At 47.6% G+C, this 17,223-nt stretch overlaps 2 protein-coding genes across 14 annotated transcripts in view; one reads left to right on the top strand and one right to left on the bottom strand.

The window, feature by feature from the left end:
• HABP2 (hyaluronan binding protein 2) overlaps positions 1–14,613 on the top strand; it is a 31,899-nt gene extending 17,286 nt beyond the window's left edge. For 2 of the 3 annotated variants that reach the window (XM_017641392.3, XM_017641397.3), the window contains 11 exons: positions 1,255–1,365; positions 2,921–3,028; positions 4,227–4,343; positions 5,052–5,171; positions 5,513–5,684; positions 6,843–6,940; positions 8,155–8,395; positions 9,457–9,599; positions 10,346–10,480; positions 11,790–11,935; positions 14,269–14,613. In XM_017641392.3, coding sequence (XP_017496881.2) covers positions 1,255–1,365; positions 2,921–3,028; positions 4,227–4,343; positions 5,052–5,171; positions 5,513–5,684; positions 6,843–6,940; positions 8,155–8,395; positions 9,457–9,599; positions 10,346–10,480; positions 11,790–11,935; positions 14,269–14,433 — 1,556 coding nt within the window. In that variant the 3' untranslated portion in view covers positions 14,434–14,613. The remainder of the gene's footprint in view (positions 1–1,254; positions 1,366–2,920; positions 3,029–4,226; positions 4,344–5,051; positions 5,172–5,512; positions 5,685–6,842; positions 6,941–8,154; positions 8,396–9,456; positions 9,600–10,345; positions 10,481–11,789; positions 11,936–14,268) is intronic. The other variant, XM_017641407.3, reaches the window with a different exon arrangement.
• A 234-nt stretch (positions 14,614–14,847) lies between these two features.
• Positions 14,848–17,223, bottom strand: part of NRAP (nebulin related anchoring protein) — a 67,381-nt gene continuing 65,005 nt past the window's right edge. For all 11 annotated transcript variants that reach the window (XM_073240390.1, XM_073240387.1, XM_073240388.1 and 8 more), the window contains 3 exons: positions 16,596–16,907; positions 15,674–15,805; positions 14,848–15,108 (listed from right to left, as the gene is read on the bottom strand). In XM_073240390.1, coding sequence (XP_073096491.1) covers positions 15,004–15,108; positions 15,674–15,805; positions 16,596–16,907 — 549 coding nt within the window. In that variant the 3' untranslated portion in view covers positions 14,848–15,003. The remainder of the gene's footprint in view (positions 15,109–15,673; positions 15,806–16,595; positions 16,908–17,223) is intronic.

The following is a 17,223-nucleotide window of genomic DNA, read 5'->3' as shown; positions in this document are numbered from 1 at the left end:
CCATCTAACCAGCCATCAGCTGGCTCTGTGGGGGTGCCGATTCAAGTCGGCTATCTGCACTTACTCCTGCCTCCTTATCATGTGCATCTCTGGGCAGCTTCCTTACCCACTTGCCAGGTGGAGAAAGCAAAATCAAGTCAACTCTCTTCAAATCCCAAAATTCTTTCCATGAGCCACGGAGCTACCAGCATTTTCCAAGCCCCCAGACAACAAAGAGCTTGAGTCCAGCCTTAAACACACCTACTCGTCCCAACAGACTGGCCTAGTGTGAGGTTTACAACTGTGGGCAACACCATACACTTTCCTCCATCTTTGGGGACAAAGTGCAGGAAGCTTCTCATGGTGGTCCTCAGGCAATTTCTCATTAGCAGATGGAATATGCAATGGGGATGGTTGGAATCCTTCCCCAAGGGGAAGTGAGAATTATCTGAGGCAGTGTTAGAGGCCAGTTGAAGGACTTGAACTAGTGTGATTTAGAAATTATATGGATATAAATTGTCTTGCTTCATACCCTGCCAGTCATTAGCTATATGATCTTGGGCATTACTTAACCTCTTTCAGCCTAAAGTTTCTCAACTTAAAGTAGAGATAATAATAACCTAGGTTTTTATGAGGATGAAAGAAGATGGTGCATGTAAAATGCTTAGCACAGGGCCTGGTACGTGGTAAAGGCTTAATAAATATTAGTTGTTGTAATGACTTGGTAGATACAACTTGGAAGTAGTTTGATGCTGTGACCGAGGGGAAGGTGATGAGTTTCTTTACTTCATTAAGCTAAGGTGACTAATAAAGTCACATTGAGAAATGCCATTCACAGAACTATCCAACAAAGCATTCAAGTGCCACCTGGTCTGAGCTTGGGCAGATCTCATATAGGACCTTGGAAAGTTTCCAGGCCCCAATCATCTTCCTGCTGTTTGCAGATGAGAAAACTGAGGACTGAGAATGCAATTGGCATACAAGGTCATGGTCATTGGAAAGCCAGAACTTGACTTCTCCCCTTTCCAATCCATTGCTCTTGACCCTGCCAAATGCCAAGGCTGCCTTGCTGAGTCATCACATCCCCCCAAATGAAAACTCACTGCGCATGACCCCTTCTGTCTACCTCATCTGTGTGAGGAGCTGGAAAGACACACAAATTCTTTCTTCACAACTTAGAAATATTTAGGGAAAAAAGCTGTTCAGCAAAATAAAATGTGGACTAATTTGTGTCTAATGATCAGGGTTTCTTCTGTCCTGTTCCCACTTCTGTAGTCTGGACTCCTGATAACTATGAGTACAGCTATGAGCAATACGACCCAGAGGAGCCCTCCAGTAGTACCACTGCCTATGCTGAGAATCCTGACTGGTACTACACAGAGGACGGTAGGTCCCGATGCCGTTTGGGGGGCCCTCCTGGGAGAAGGGCAGTGTGCTGGGAAGGGAGTTTTATGTGTGGCCATATGCAAGGGTCCAGCTCTCCTCCTCTCTGACCGGCACCATAAAATAGGTGTCCAAGAAATTATTTAGACCCACCTTTTTTTAGTTAGAATCATACACTGAAATCCGACAGCAAGTTCCTGTATCATCCTCCAGGTCTCCTGACACTGCAAGAGTCACATTCAAAATCGTGCCTAGTTTTGGTTACAGGCAATGACACTAAAGAGCCTGAGTTAGCATCAGGCATCAGATTATAGCATTCAGATCTGGCACTGGGACTTCCATTCAGTTCTACCTATGCTGGGTTTTTCTTTTTCAGAAGCTTTGCTCAGTTGTGTGTGTGTCTGTGTGTCTGTGTGTCTGTGTGTCTGTGTGTGTGTATGCTCACACATGTGCTTCTGCCACATTTGTTTTTGTTTTTATGGCTTCAAAACCCAAGCAGTGGGACAGACAGGAAAATGAGAACCTGGGCCCAAGCACAGACATGTGACTAAAGCAGGAGAAGGGATGGAAAGCACTTCGCAACTGGAATAAAAACTGTGTAACTGTGCGAAGTGGCCTGGAAGGCAGGGCCAAGACACAGGGCATCAGGGGAACATCAGAAGGGACCATCAAAACAAGAGCCGGGCCCAGGGATCCTCGTTCCTGAACCAAAGAACAATGTGTGTGAACAGAAGGATAAAGAATTCCCCAAGGGAAGATCCATTCAGACAACCATGAAAAGCCAAAGGCACAGATGAAATATGACAAAATCTAACTGAACAAGTAGTTGAAGAAAGATGAAGGCCACTGGGTCATTTCCTCCTCGCCGTCAATTCTTCTGTCACCCTCTTGCCTTTGGTCTTCTTTCCTGATGTTCAGAAAGCTTGCGTTTCATTAGGGGTGGGTTTTCTTTCCCCACTCCTGACCTCCACCCCCGGGCACTGGAGTAGGGGAGGTCTTCAGGCTTGTGAAATGCCTTCAGCATCAGAGACAGACCCCGTGGCACTCCCAGCGAGACTGGGAGGAGAAAAATACTGATGATGGAAAGAAGAGTTTCTCGATGAGAAAGGCCCCATCGAAAGCCAGGCCAAGGGGAGACAGTCACTACTCCTTCTCGCCTGTCCTCTCACTCCCCTGAATCCTTCTGTCTAGTTGTGTGGCTGCAGTTTTCCTTGCTCTCTAGGGGCAATGTGTGTTTCCCCCATCCCCAGTCACTGGCTATGCAGTTACCCTCTCGTCACCCTCAATCATCTGGCTGGGGTCAGGGAGGAAGGGAAGGTCTTTTTATAGGGTTTTATGATTGACTTCTTTCCTCTGTGCCCTCTTCATTTATTCCTTCCATTCTCAATCTTACAAGTCCTTTAATGAATGTTTCAGGATGATCTGGGATTGGGATATTAAGCACAAACCATCTAGCTTTGAAAAATGGTCTTTCAAAAGACTGAAATTTGATGAGCAAGTTGGGGGCTTTCTCACCTGCTGTTCATTGCAAATGTTGACTTCTACCCATGTGTCATAGACCCATGCCTGTCCAACCCCTGTGAACATGGTGGAGACTGCCTTGTCAGTGGGGACACCTTCACGTGCAGCTGCCCATCCCCGTTCTCTGGAAAAAGGTGTCAGAATGGTGAGTGCATCTTCACCAGACTCACTCTTCCCTCAGAGCTGAACAAGAGGCAGGTCCTCCTCCAGCTCCAGGAGGTAAAGAGGGGCTGAGTGAGCTCACGGAAAGGACATAGCCACGCACTTTGTGTCATGCCTAATGGATTCCTCAGCTTGGACATAAACAGCATCTCCCTGTATCCTCACCCCTGCATGCTAAATAGGATTAGTATGTCCAATCTACAGATGAGAACATTGAGGCCAAGAGAAGATAGGAGCTGGACTCTGACCAAAATGTATCCTAAATTCAGGATTATTTGTTGTTGTTGAGAGGAGTGTTTAGAATAACTACAACAGAGAAACGTTCCTAGGTGGGAGAGTGGGAGGATCTCAGGGCACATGGGCCCAATCCAGTTAGAGAAAGGGAACCCAGAGAGTACAAGGGGCTTGCTCACAGCCACACAGCTCTAGAAGAAGAGCAGAAATTGGAGCCCTGGTGCCTGACTCCTGCTCCAAACTCTTTCTTCCTGCCATCTTCACTCACGGAGACTGATAAAACAGTGTCTACATTTAGTGACCTCTTGTGGACCTAACATGAGGCTATGTGGTTAGGTGTTGGGAACGGAACTCTTGTGGGCTAATTGCACCCCTAGCGAGAACCCAGATTCTGTTCCATCTAGTAACCATCTAACTGGGGTTGGGGAGGCAATGCAGGTCTTTTTATAGCATTTTATGATTGACTTCTTTCCTCTGTTTCTTCTTCATTTATTCCTCCCGTTTTCAATCCTACAAGTCCTTTTATAAATGCTTCAGGATGGTTTGGGATATCAGGTATAAACAGTATTAGGGTTCATCCCTCAGCTTTTCACAAGAATGACAAAACTGTAAACAGCATATAAAATCAGCTATAAAGTGGAGAAACTCGAATCACAGCTCTTTTTTTTTTGTTGAAGGTGTAAAAATTACCAGGGTTTTTATAAAGATAGAATAATAAAGACTATGAGCACGGGAAGGAACTGGGAAGCAATCATCTATGAACCAAGGATAAGAGAAAGGCCTTGTCTGGGAGTAGCATGCTGTTTCAGGACCATGGACAAGGGCACGTGTTCTGTCAGTGCCACCCCGTCCCTCAAACATTATACTGTACAGGTATCCCTATAAGTAAAATGTGCCCCAAATAATGTCCTGTACTTTAGCCCTACTTCTCTATGGTTCTCCTACAGTGCAAAACAAGTGCAAGAACAATCCATGTGGCCGGGGTGAATGTGTCATTACTCAGAGTCCTCCCTACTATCACTGTGCCTGTAAACACCCTTACAGGGGTCCACACTGCTCCACAGGTAAGTGCCGGAGGCCCCTTCTATGCTAGGCTTTCTCTACCCTGTTTGGGAGTTCAGAGACAGCCAATGTTTTAATGGCATCCAAGGTAGGCCTTTTAACTAAGACTTTTTAAGATTCATCATTCCTGGAGAGGCCATGAGAATTGCCCAATCTGCGTTCCTTCCTATCCAGAAAGAATCCAGAAAGTGAAACTCACTTCCTCCAGGAAGCAGCTCTGGTCTGTTCCTGTAATGGGCCAGGTACAGGAAAAAGTCTGTATTTAGTCACTGCTATGAGTCAGGCATTATCCCAGGGGATTTCCGTGTTTTTCACATTCTCCCAAGAGCACTGAGTTTTACAGATGAAGAAACTGAAGTTCAGAGAGGTTAACTAACTTGCTCACAGTCACACAGCTATCAAGGGGCAGAGCCAAGTTTCAACCTAGCTCAGATTAGGCCCCAAATTCCTGCTCAGTGTATGCCTCTTGTTATTTCTTACTGAATGATCCATCTATTTACATGCTTTTTTTTTTGCATGAAACCAACCATATGCTTCATCCATGTTTGTTTATGTTCTTAAGTTTCATGCATACATTTACTAGAGTGTCGATGGGTCTGTCTTTTTCCTTTGGTGACTCATCTTTTGTGAAATGATGGACACTAGAAGAATGCCAACATCTCATCAATTCAGATGCAACGCCTCTCTGGCCCCACTTTCTGTGTTCACAGTGGCTCCTGCATGCCGGCCAAATCCCTGCCAGAATGGTGGCACCTGCTCCCGGCATAGGCGGAGATCCAAATTTACCTGCACCTGTCCCAACCAGTTCAAGGGGAGATTCTGTGAAATAGGTATGGTTCCCTTATCACCACTTCATCAGAAGCTCGGGGACACAAGTAAGGCCCCTAGAATCTTTTCCTGTTTGGGTTTTGCTGCCAGAATGGGGTTCAAGTCAAGATTCCCAAACTACTATTGCCTTGGCCCTCCAACCTAACAGAATAACCCCAATGTCTCAGGCTGGGTTGAATGCAGAACATTCAAGCTGCCTTCTTTCTGAGACATTGGGGTGAAATCTCAGGGTGATCACTATTCAGGCCCAATCCTCTTCCCGCTTGATGCATCTGCCAAGTCCTTTTCCGGAGCAGCATGCCAGCTGCTCCCAGTTCTCATGTCCCTGCCTGCTTTCTCCGAGGTCCTGATGACTGCTATGTTGGTGATGGCTACTCTTACCGAGGGAAAGTGAGTAGGACGGTCAATCAGCACTCGTGCCTTCCCTGGAATTCCCACCTCCTCCTGCAGAAGAATTACAACACGTTTATGGAGGATGCTGAGGCCCATGGGATTGCAGAGCACAACTTCTGCAGGTAAAACTCACTTTCCTTATGATCAGTCTTCGCCATTTGTCAGCGTAAGGCTTTGTTTGCCCCTTTCCCCTGCTCCTAGCTTTCCTGGGCCAGCCTAAAATTTTGGAACAGAACACTGAAACTCATCAGCATTTTTTTTCCAGGAAGATTTTCCTACTCAGGATAGGCTAGGTTGTATTGCTACAACAAACAGCTCCCAAATCCCAGTGACTTGAATACATCAATGTTTATTTCTCTTTAAGGCTACTTGTGTCATCTGGGGAAAAGGGTGGGAGATTCTTAGCTCCACCAAGTTACTCAAATACCCAGGAAAGACAAAGAGAGACTGGAAAATATAACATGGGTTTTTTACTACCTCAACCTGGAAGTCACACATCATCTCTGCACACATATTTCAGTAGCCAGAAATAGTTGCCTAGTTGCACATAACTTAAAGGGAAAAATATAGAGGTGAAAATGGACTGTCTGGTGAGTATTAACGTCTCTGCCACAGGATGTTCGGGTTGTCCCAAGTAAGGATAATGCCATTTCAGTCCCTGGTGATGAGTAGCTGTCTTCTTCCTCATGCAGACCATTCTGATGGTTTCCTTCTACTGCTCATTGTCTAACACAGGCCAAAGACATATATGATCTGCATGTAAGGGGCAACGGTTTTTTGTATGGCCTTAAACCAGTCCCATGGAGCAAGAGGATTTCCCTTGCACAAATCACCAGTTAGGGCTGTTCTCTGCACAGAGCTGTCTGCAGGGCGGCCCCCAGGGCAGCCTCCCTCAGAGAATTCCCACGCTGGGGCTTGGAGGAGTGGGCAGAGAAGCCCTCCTCTCACCATGTTTCGGTGGCTATTCCACTTTCCTGACAAAGAAGGATCTTCAGCAGGGATCTCATTTCTTTTTCTACGGTTTGATATGCCCCATGGACTAGTGCAAGGCTTGTGAGCTACTTCCTGGCCATTGGGATTCACTTTTGGAAATTAAAGTTTTATCAAAATGCTATGACCACCCTAACATGCTGGCATTTGCTAGCTTGTCGGAGGAATGGAATGGAATGTAGTCCCAGAGGGGATGAAGGACTTGGTACCCTCTTACCCAAAGGTCTTCAATGAGATCCAGCTGGTTCATGAAGCCTTGATCCTGCATTATTTATTTATTTTTATTTTAGAAACCCAGATGGAGACAAAAAGCCCTGGTGTTTCATTAAAGTAAACAATTCAAAGGTGAAATGGGAGTACTGTGATGTCTCAGCCTGCTCAGTGCTAGGTAAGACCGTGGCTGTGTAGAGGTCCTGGTAGTGGGGAGGTCGCCTCCATAGATACCCCCTCTCTCACCCTGTCTACCCATCTGCCTAAACAATTGTGATCCCAGAGGCAACCCAGCCACCCAGTCCTCTTCTCCCTTCCCAGATGCCAGGCAAGCTTGGATACCTTTGTACACTCAGGCCAGTTTTCCAAGTGTGCCCTCATGTTTCCTGACTCCTAGTCAGTGCACGCAGTACACATTTACCAATTTCTTGCTGTGCACCAGACACTGTGCCAGGACCTTCAGTGCACAGTGGTAATCGAACACTGGCTGGGCCTCCACAGTCTCTCAGGATGCAGCAGGGACTGAATTTTCCAGCCTCACAGTCTTCCTGCTGAGCTGCCCTGGCCCACCTCCCTACCCAGGTGTGGAACAATGTACCCTCCCACCCCAATCGGTGGGATTACCCCTCTTGACAGTTTTCATGCTGTGCCTTTGCTCTTATAGTCACTTCTGTCTAAAATACTCCATTCCATATCTACTCTTACCTATATCCAACCATTCTTTGAGAACCAACTTAAGTAGCCCCTCCTCCAGGGAGTCCTCAGTGATCTACCAAGTGAAGTGTTATCTCTCCCTCCTTACAAACCCCATGGGTGGAATGGGCACCACCATCCTATACTTATCACACCCTCCTTTGTAGGACAGCTGTCTGTGCGAATGTCTTATCCTCTCCACTCTATTTCTTCTGGATATCTTCCCCTAGACGCAGAAAAAGCCTCCAAATAAAAGTGTACATTAATGAATAGCTAAGTACTTAATGAATGATGAATCACATATTTATATATATATTTTTTATATATATTTTAATCTTATATATAATATAAAATATGTATTTACAATATATATTATAAATTGTTTTTATATATTACTAAATATATATGAATATATATTTATATTATATACATATATACACATACACACATTTTTTGTGTATGTATATATGTCAAAATAAGGAAAAGGCAACCTTTTCTATTGATAATTCTATAGACTTGCTTTATATTAATCAATGTAGTCAACAGATATTAATTGTGCACCTAGTACATGCCCACCCTGTGTGCACCAGTATAATCTCTTAAACTATGCTGCTGGACTGAGTCATACCTCTGACAAGGTCCTTCTGAGGACCCGAAGGGAGGGTGATTAGCATGATCTGTCCTTCTTGTGTCCTACAGACACTGCGCACACAGAGCCCCTGACCAATCTTCCAGGGTTTGACTCTTGCGGGAGGACTGAAACAGCAGAGAGGAAGGTCAAGAGGATCTACGGAGGCTTCAAGAGCACGGCGGGCAAGCACCCATGGCAGGCGTCCTTGCAGACCTCCTTGCCATTGGCCATGTCCATGCCCCAGGGCCACTACTGTGGGGGGGCGCTGATCTACCCCTGCTGGGTGCTTACTGCCGCCCACTGCACTGAGTAGGTGCCTGCTGGAAGCAGAGGCTGGGATGACTCGAGTCTATGGGTCGAGTGTTCTGCCCTTCCCATCTGAGCATATCTTGGTGACTCAGGCAGGATTAGATCATCTGATCTAGTTCAAGGACAAAGAATGGCTCCTCAAAACCAGATGGAGAAGAGCAACTGTGCCTAGAATGCTTACCATGTGCAGTAAATGTATATGACAGTTAATCTCAGAACTTTCTCCTGGAAGACAAGATGAGGGCAAACAGGGATTTTTGTCTTTTATTAATTGTAGTATACCCAGTGCCTAGCACAGATCTTCATATGGAGCAAGTTCCCAGTAAATATTTGTACAGTGAGAGAGTTGATCGTTATTCTCATTTCGTAAACGAGGACCTTGAGTCATGGGAAGGTTAGCACCCTGCCTACAGGCATGTGGAAAGTACATGAGCAAGAGGGATCTGAACCCAGATCTAGCTGTTTCCTTAACCTCTCCAGTCCTTCCCTGGAGAAAAATAACAAGCTCCCTACTGATGCCATCACCCATGAGCCTCGTGGGTCAGGTGTCTTCAGTCACAAACCCCACGTGCCTTAGAGAAGCAGCACCCTCTGGGGGTCTGCGTATCTCCACAGCCCCAAAATTCCTAAGTTCATGGTCAAGGCTGGTCCCATGGTGGTGGGCTTGAAGTTCTTCTAGTTCACCTTGTTATTAAACAATTTCCTCTAGAATTCTAGGAGGTGCTCCTCAAGAGAGGTAAAGCATGCAAATGTTACCATCTACCAAGGATATTTGATCAAGATGTTAGTTCGCTGCTCGTTAGTGAAGCCCAGGGAGAATGGGAGGTCCCTCAGGAAATACAGAATGCAAGTTACAGCTAATATCTGGAGACTGTTCCATTAACAAAGCAGTTTCTTCACGTATCTTATTTGCACCAGAGTTCTGTGATGCTGAGGCAGAGACTGCAGAAGGTCAGGTCATTTCTCAAAGGAGACATGGCTCACCAGGAGCAGAGCCAGAGCTTAGCTCCAGTCCTTCAAGTGCCCGGCCTCTTTCCTGACCATCTTATTTTGCCTTGTAGCATAAAAGTCAATCATCTGAAAGTGGTTTTAGGGGACCAGGACCTGAAGAAGACAGAATTCCATGAGCAGAGCTTCGGGGTGGAGAAGATATTCAAATACAGCAACTACAATGAAAGAGATGAGATTCCCCACAACGATATTGGCAAGTTCTTTTCTGTCGTGGGTCTCCCATGGGTCTTGCTCTGGGTGGACTTCTCTACTGATGGAAAGCTGAGGTTTAGTTCTATAAGGTGCTCTCCGCTTTTTGGTCCCTCATAGATCCTATAAGGTAGAGAGAATTGATTCCAAAGCTTTTTGGTTTGTAAAGGTGTGTGCTGGTGTATGGATAAATGTGCACAAGCTCTTAAATTGAGGGGAAGAGGTACCAAGAATGTTGTGTCGTGGAAAGAGTCCAGCTGCCCTGCTTACTAGCTGGCCTCACTTCTCTATGCTGCAGGTCCCTGTTCTATAAAATGGGACACTGTTGCAGCTCTCAGCTTCCTATGTGTTAAGTGACATGATATGCCTATGTCCCCACGCACAGCTGGCACCTGGAAGGTGATCAGGTACACAGTCAATGGTGTTCTTGACACTCAGTTCTGCACCTATTTCTGCATTCATGGAACTTCTCACTCTGTCTCCTTCAATATTTATTTTTACCCTCTTAAAGCCTATTTTTACAGGATGGATTGGAAATGATCTCAAACTCAACTATTGTTTCTTATTATTCTCAGTCTGAAATGGTTCTTCTCTCCAGGTGGAATTTAAAAGAATGAAATAACTGAGAAAGAAAGTTTTTAGACAAAATCCCCCGAGTTGGGCTTTGCTATGACCACCTCCTGTCAAGTTGAAGCTGACGCTTCTCTGACAGACAGATCATTACTCACGTCCCCCTCTCTCTCTGCCCAGCTTTGCTCAAGCTACAGCCAGTGGATGGTCACTGTGCTGTGGAAACCAAGTACGTGAAGACTGTGTGTTTGCCTGATGACCCCTTGCCCTCTGGGACTGAGTGTCACATCTCTGGCTGGGGAGTTACAGAGACAGGTGAGTCTGGCCATCCAGTCTCCCAAGACTCACGTGAGTCACATCAACCTGAAAAGAAAGGGTTCAACTTGAAGTCAGTGTTATATTAAAAAATGTATTATCAAAAGAAAGACATTGCCTCATCTCTCAAGTTCTAGTTTAACCTCATCACCTCCAAGGAGTCTTCTCTGATATCCCTGTCCCAGGCCCCTACCCCTAGATCCTTTACTTTCGTCAATAATTGATCCTTTAACCATGGAAACCTTTCTCCTTCCCTAGGTCGATGGAAAAGAAAATGGATTTTGGAGCCAGTTTTATGTTAGAGTCACTTGGCCAGCTGAGTTTTAGTTTCTCAGTAAGGACACTTAGCTCCCTGGTTTGGAATCATAATAATAGGAGATGATAGAATGCTATAGAGATATTCATTGTTACGTCAGGCCCTGGGGTTCGGTCTCATTCACCTTTGTATCCCCCAAAATGCTTTGCGGGGGGGAGGCTCTCCTCATAGTAGTGTCCTATAAAATGTGGTTAAATCAAGATTGTGGTTTGTCTCTAGAATATGGTCTTAGCTAAAAAAAAAAATAACCAAAGGGTTACTTTCCTCACAGTACTTTCCTCATGGTGAGCTTATATATTTCCTCTAGTGTACAAAAGTCAGAGGTATATTTCATATCTTTCTCAAATACTCAACATATATTTCTCTTCCCTTGAAATCCTGTCCTTAATCATGGAAAGCAAGAATCACATAAGAAGGTGTAATGTAATACACAAATTTGTAAGAAGCTTTTGGGAAAAGATTTCTGGCTACCTGGATTCAGGTTAACCAGAAAACCCTTCTTGTTGTTGTCTTTGTTGCAGTCCAGCCAAAACATTCAACATCACCCTGTTGACCACAGCAGATTGAGCAGAATAGTGGCTCTTTAAGAGAGGGAATGTCTTCTCCAGGAGGCACGTTATGTAGATGACGTGGCATCCAGGAGCTGGAGGGACCATCGTGAAGAATTCACTCTGTGCCAGCCTTCTACCAGGCATGAAAAATTGCAAAAGGGTTTAGGACACCATCACTACCCTCCTGACCTCACGCTCTAGTTGAGGAGGCAGAGGAGGGAATAAGTGATTCTGCTGATTGTGACAGGCACAGCACCAAGATCTGTAAACCACGGTGAAGGCTGAAGGCAAGGAGCCCCCAGCCTTGAAAGATGAGGCTTCTCTACCCATCTCCCAGAAAAACTCTTCCTAAGCTCAGAGTTGCTGGCCCTCTTCTTACCACTGCTGGCATCTGGTTGTCTATGTGCCACTCTGGTCCTTACCTCTTTTCTGTACCCCCCAGGGGAAGGGTCCCGCCAGCTCCTGGATGCCAAAGTCAGGCTGATCACCAATGGCGTGTGCAACTCCCGACGACTCTATGACCACATGATTGATGACAGCATGATTTGTGCTGGAAACCTTCAGAAGCCTGGGCAAGACTCCTGCCAGGTCAGACACTCCTAATGGCACTTGGAGAAGGAGAGGCTGGCAGGACCTTACACTTGGGCACAGAGGCCCCTTATAGAGTCCTGGGATGGGAGGTGCTTCAGAAGCTTACCTACCATAAAGCTAAGGCACAGGTGGGCATGTCTGTCCTCCGGCAAATTTGGATCCACACAACCCAGGATAACTCAGCAGTATACCCATGGTGTCACTTTGCCTGCAGTACTATTTTATTTAATTCTCATGACACTCTGGTGAAGGGAAATGCCATCACCTCCATTGTACAGAGGCTTAGAGATCATCTTGGCCCATAGCCCCTGGATGGTAAGTGGCAGAGCAGGAACTTGCTCCACTGTGTTTAAGTATGAAGACGGTGCTTCTGGCCTTAGTGCTGGGCACCAGGTCTGCAAATCCCAATAAGCAGGGAAACTTCCAAAAGACCAGTGGGTAGAAGAGGGGAGAAGCCCAGAGAATTTTCAATAATATTAACTGATCGTTAGGATTTAAATGGGCTTGTGTATGAGAGAGAAAGACAGAGAGAATGATTTAGACCTAGGAAACTAAAGTGTCTAAGTGGCTCCTCTGTGGTCACAGCCAACCTAGAGCCTGACATACCCCAGTCTAGGACTTGGGACTCCAGGCTAGTGAAGCCTGTGGTGACTCAGCGGCTGCTGGAGTGGGAGATGGTGGTGAGCCCATCTGCTGTGCTGAGGCAACCTCAGACTCTTGGCCCATGTCAAAGCCTACTCCCCATAGTCCCCCTCTCTGTAGGGGGTCACATCACACAGGAAATGTCCTTCTAGACTCAGGAACACCTAAATTTAGAATGTTCTGCCTGTTGTCCTCATAAACCACTCAACTGCACTAGAAACCCTAGAACAGACGCATTCAAACCCTACAGCTCCTCCTTACAGAGACAGCAGCGATCCGCCAGCCTTGAATCCACTTGGGACGGGAAATCCTGCTCACTCTCCCTGTGGGTTTGTGGTTCTACTGCGATCCTCTGTCCCTTCCCAAGAGGGCGCAGATATCCACCTACCCAAAGGAGGGGCATGGGCAGATGGGCGTGATCTGCCCTGATCTCCTGGAAGATGAGAAAGAAAACAGATTGTTCCTTCCTTAGATACCTCAAGGCTTTGGAAACAGACACTCTGGATTTGAAACCTGGTTCCATCACTTACTGTGTGAATTTACCCATCACTGAATGGCTTAGTTAGTTTGCGCTGCTATAATAAATCACCATAGACTGAGTAGCTTAAACAATAGGAACTTCTCAGAGTTTTGGAAGCTGGAGGTCTGAGATCAGGGTGCAAGCACAGTTGGGTTCTGGTGAGTTGCAGACTGAAAACTTCATATTCTCCTATGGTGCAAAGAGAGAGCTGCTCTCTGGAGTCCCTTTTATAAGGGCACTAATCGCATGCAGGAAGTCTCCAGCCTCATGACCTAATCACCCACCAAAGGACTCATTTTCTAATACAATCACACTGGGGACTAAGCTACAACACATGAATTTGGGAGACACAAATATCCAGTCCACTGCACCAAAATAATTCTCCAATCTCAGGTGCCTAATATATAAAAACAGAAATAGCATCTCCACAAGGTCATAAAGTTGTGGCTAAGATTAAAAGAGGTAATTCACTGAAAATCCTATCCGCTGTAGTATGTAAGCTATGATCCTAACTGCTCTCCTCACCATCCTCCTCCTCCCCAGCTTAACTGGGGGCTTCACATGAACCACACAGTGTTCTGTGTACTTTACAAACACTAATCCTCACAAGAACCCAGGGAGGAGGCAGGGGTTCTTTTGCTCACCACAGCTTACAATGGGAGAAGCTGAGGCTCAGGTGGCTAGCAGACAGTAAGTTTGGTTGGAAGCCCAGATCTAATGCTACAGACCAAGTTGCACGTCCAGGCCATGCTACCTCCGAGCCTGTCCGCCCCAGCCTGTGTGTGCCCTGCAGGGCCTGGCAGAGCTGTATCAAGCGGCACCAGCCCCAGGCCCCTGCTGGAATGACAAGCTGGGGACCCGAGAACTCACAGGAGTGATACCCGTGTAACTGAGAATCACGACTAAGAGTGGAAGTAGGCGCCATGGCCCTGTGGCTCCTCCACCAAGCCCTCGGGAACTCAGGGTCATAGGGTGGTGTGTGCTTCTCTCCCTTCAGAGCTTTGCATCATATGAGACCCAAGAAGACCCTTGTCACCACTTTCAGAGAAGCCCAAGCTGGCTGGCCAGTATCGTACCCCGCCGCTCCCTGGTGTCCCCTCATGGAAGGTGGGGTTGCCCCTGAATGTTTTCTGATTCACAAAGCTGAACTCGTGTCTTTTTCCCTCAGGGTGACTCTGGGGGCCCTCTGACCTGTGAGAGGGATGGCACCCACTATGTCTACGGGATAGTGAGCTGGGGCCTGGAATGTGGGAAGAAGCCTGGGGTCTACACCCAAGTCACCAAATTCCTGAATTGGATCAAAGCCACCATCCAAAGGGAGGCTGGCTTCTAAGGCATCTTCCGAACCTCAGGCCCACCCTCCTCACGGCAGCGATGGATTCCCCCCGGGAGCCTCCAGGAAGCCCGACGTGAATTGTCCGTGCATAGGCAAATGCTACCCGGCCTGGGGTGTCCTGGACCAGTGCTTCCAGCATTTCATCAGGGTGCTTCCTGGGTGACTCGAGAAATGAGAGAATCAACCTGGGACACATTATGTTTGCTTCCCTTCAAACAACTGTACCTTCTAGAAAATCAGTGTTCACAGAGTGCTTCTACCTCGGACACTTGCAAATGCAGGATTTCAGAATACCCAGCATTGGTGGGAGTCACGTTTACATCTTTATTCCTCATCTCAAACACTCAGGGTACACAACAGGACCAGCCATCCACTTCCAGGTATCAGACAGAGGACGCAAACTACAACCGCTTTCAGAGAGTCACTATTTTAATAAAGGCAGATGAGGGAATGGGCTGGTGCGCTATTTTTACAGCTCGCCCAGACAGAAGCCATCTAAATGTGTCTCTGGTGCACAAATTTCCTTTCCAGGTCCTGTCCCAAGAATCCTGGGTAGACACTGCTCACTCACCACGGCACAGCCTTCCTCCTTTTGAAATGCAGAATCTCAGTGGCATCTGGGTTCACATCCCCCCTCTGATTATCTTCAGTCTCCACAGCTTCTGGCCCCCCCTGCAGAAATCAAACACCTTCCTGTGTTAAAATGAAGCTCCCACCCTGCTCCCACAGGGCATGCTGTCTAGGATGCCCTGGAAGCATTTAAATGTTCACCTTCCCCTTCCTTCTCCCCGGCTTCACCTGCCTCAAGAAAAAAGGATCCTCAAGGCAAGAACGAGAAAGAAGCAAAGCCCATCTCTCATTTAGACATGATGCCTCCCTTCTGAACAAAGTAGGGTTCAAAACCCAGACTGTTGCAGCCAGCAAGTCCCTGACCCTTTCCACAAATGTAAAAAGTGAGCAGTCAGCACGGCCTGGGCTGCTGGGGCCTGGGACTCACGTGGGCCCAGTGGGTTTGTCTCTGCAGAGCTAATAGCTGTGACTTCAGAGAAAACCCTGCAGGAATTTAACCCAGGTATCAACTGCCTGGTCACCTCAGAGCCATGGAATTAGGCACTGCATTTCACACTTCTTTAGAGCTAGCTGACCTTTGGCCAAAAATAAAGTTTGAAAAGAAACAGTTGAGTTTGCCTTTCCTCACAGCCTTGCAAGCTGGGGCGGGTTTGTAGCTTCTACTCACATAAGCACCCTGGAGGCCCAGGCCCCTCCTGTGGGCCAGTTCTGCAGCCCGCCGAGCCATTTCCACTTTGTAGGACCCAGGAGGTGTCCAACCAATACCTCTGGTCAGGTTCAGGTCTGATTTGTACTTGACCTTGGGGAAGGAGGGAAACCAGAGGAATACGTCAGCAGGGCTTGGGGTGGTTTGAGCACAGAGGGGATAGGCTTCAAAAGGCTGCCGTGTGATGGAGAATATGCTTTCAGTAAAGCAAGGGGGGCAAACATCTTAAGCAGGAGCTCCCTGGCACTGAGGACTCAGTGTGCTGTGAACTGGCCAGAATAGCACTGTTTCCTGCATCTTTCCTGTCCAGTGATGGAAGCTGCAGTGGGGGGGGCGGCGGGGGGGAGCGGAGGGCGGGGAGACCTGGTTCAACCTGAACTTGCTCTGTGGCCTTAGGGAAGTAATTTCCCTTCTCTGGGCTTCGGTTCCCTCCCAGAGGAAATGTGGGGCTGGGGGAGGTGACTACTAAGACCCTTGGCAATAGTTTGGCATAGCAGTCAAGAGCTCGGGCTCTCACATGAACCGAACGGGGTTCATAGCCCCAGTCTGCCCCATATTTGCTGAGTGATCTTGAGTAGTTACTTAACCTGAGTAATAATATACCCTAGTAGTACTGAGCAGTACCTACCCTGAGCCTCGGGTTCCTCCTCTGTAATGTGGGGCAGTCATGAGAGCTACACGGCAGTGCTTGCAAAGCATCGGGCCCATGGGAAGGACTCAATAAGCTGCCAATTACTGTTACTCCTTCTGGCACTACAGTGTCAGGTCCCCTGGCTTCTACTCAGTCCAGCTCCTACAGAAGGCATGTGGAATGTGGGACCACCTTCTCTTATGATGGGGCACCAGAGGAAGGCCTGTGGCCAGGTGGACAGGGGCAACTCACATCACTCTGCAGCTGGTGGGCCTTCCGTGCGTGCTTCAGGCCCAGCTGCTCCGGGTCACAGGTGGGCTGGGGCAGGCGCTGCCTGTAGCACACGTCGCTGGCCAGCTGCTGGCTCCTCTTGGCGTGGAGGAAGCCGGGCTGGTCTGGGCGGCTGTGGAACTGGGACCGACTCTTGGCGAAGTCCTTCCTGTACTCATTGTCACTCTGGAGTTTGCCGACACTGAGGAAATGCTTCATCCTTGGGTCGTCATCCACAGTGCGGTACCCGATCTGCAGGCCCCGGTCCCGCAGGAAGGCCTCTTTGTACCGAAACTGCAGGTCAGAGGAGCAGAGAGGCTCATGGGCACCCACCTCCTCTCCAGGTCCAGCCCACAGGATTATCAGCAAGAAGCTCAACAGTAACATAAGGGCACAGGTTTGGGTTCAAGTAGACCTGGGACCTGCACCTCCCTCTGCTATTTAGCTGTGTGGCCTTGGGCCAATAACTGAGTCTCTCTCTGAACCCCCACCTGACAAAATGGGAGAATGAACCTCCACCCCATGGGATAGTGAGAGGATTCAGTGCAAAGCTTCATATCTGACACAGGTTCACGGTTACTGAGCAGTGAGTGGGCACTGGTACTATTGC

The sequence above is a fragment of the Manis javanica genome, chromosome 7 (genome assembly GCF_040802235.1).
Source record: "Manis javanica isolate MJ-LG chromosome 7, MJ_LKY, whole genome shotgun sequence".
Taxonomy (NCBI): Eukaryota; Metazoa; Chordata; class Mammalia; order Pholidota; family Manidae; genus Manis; species Manis javanica.
This window is presented reverse-complemented; position numbering and strand designations above follow the sequence as displayed.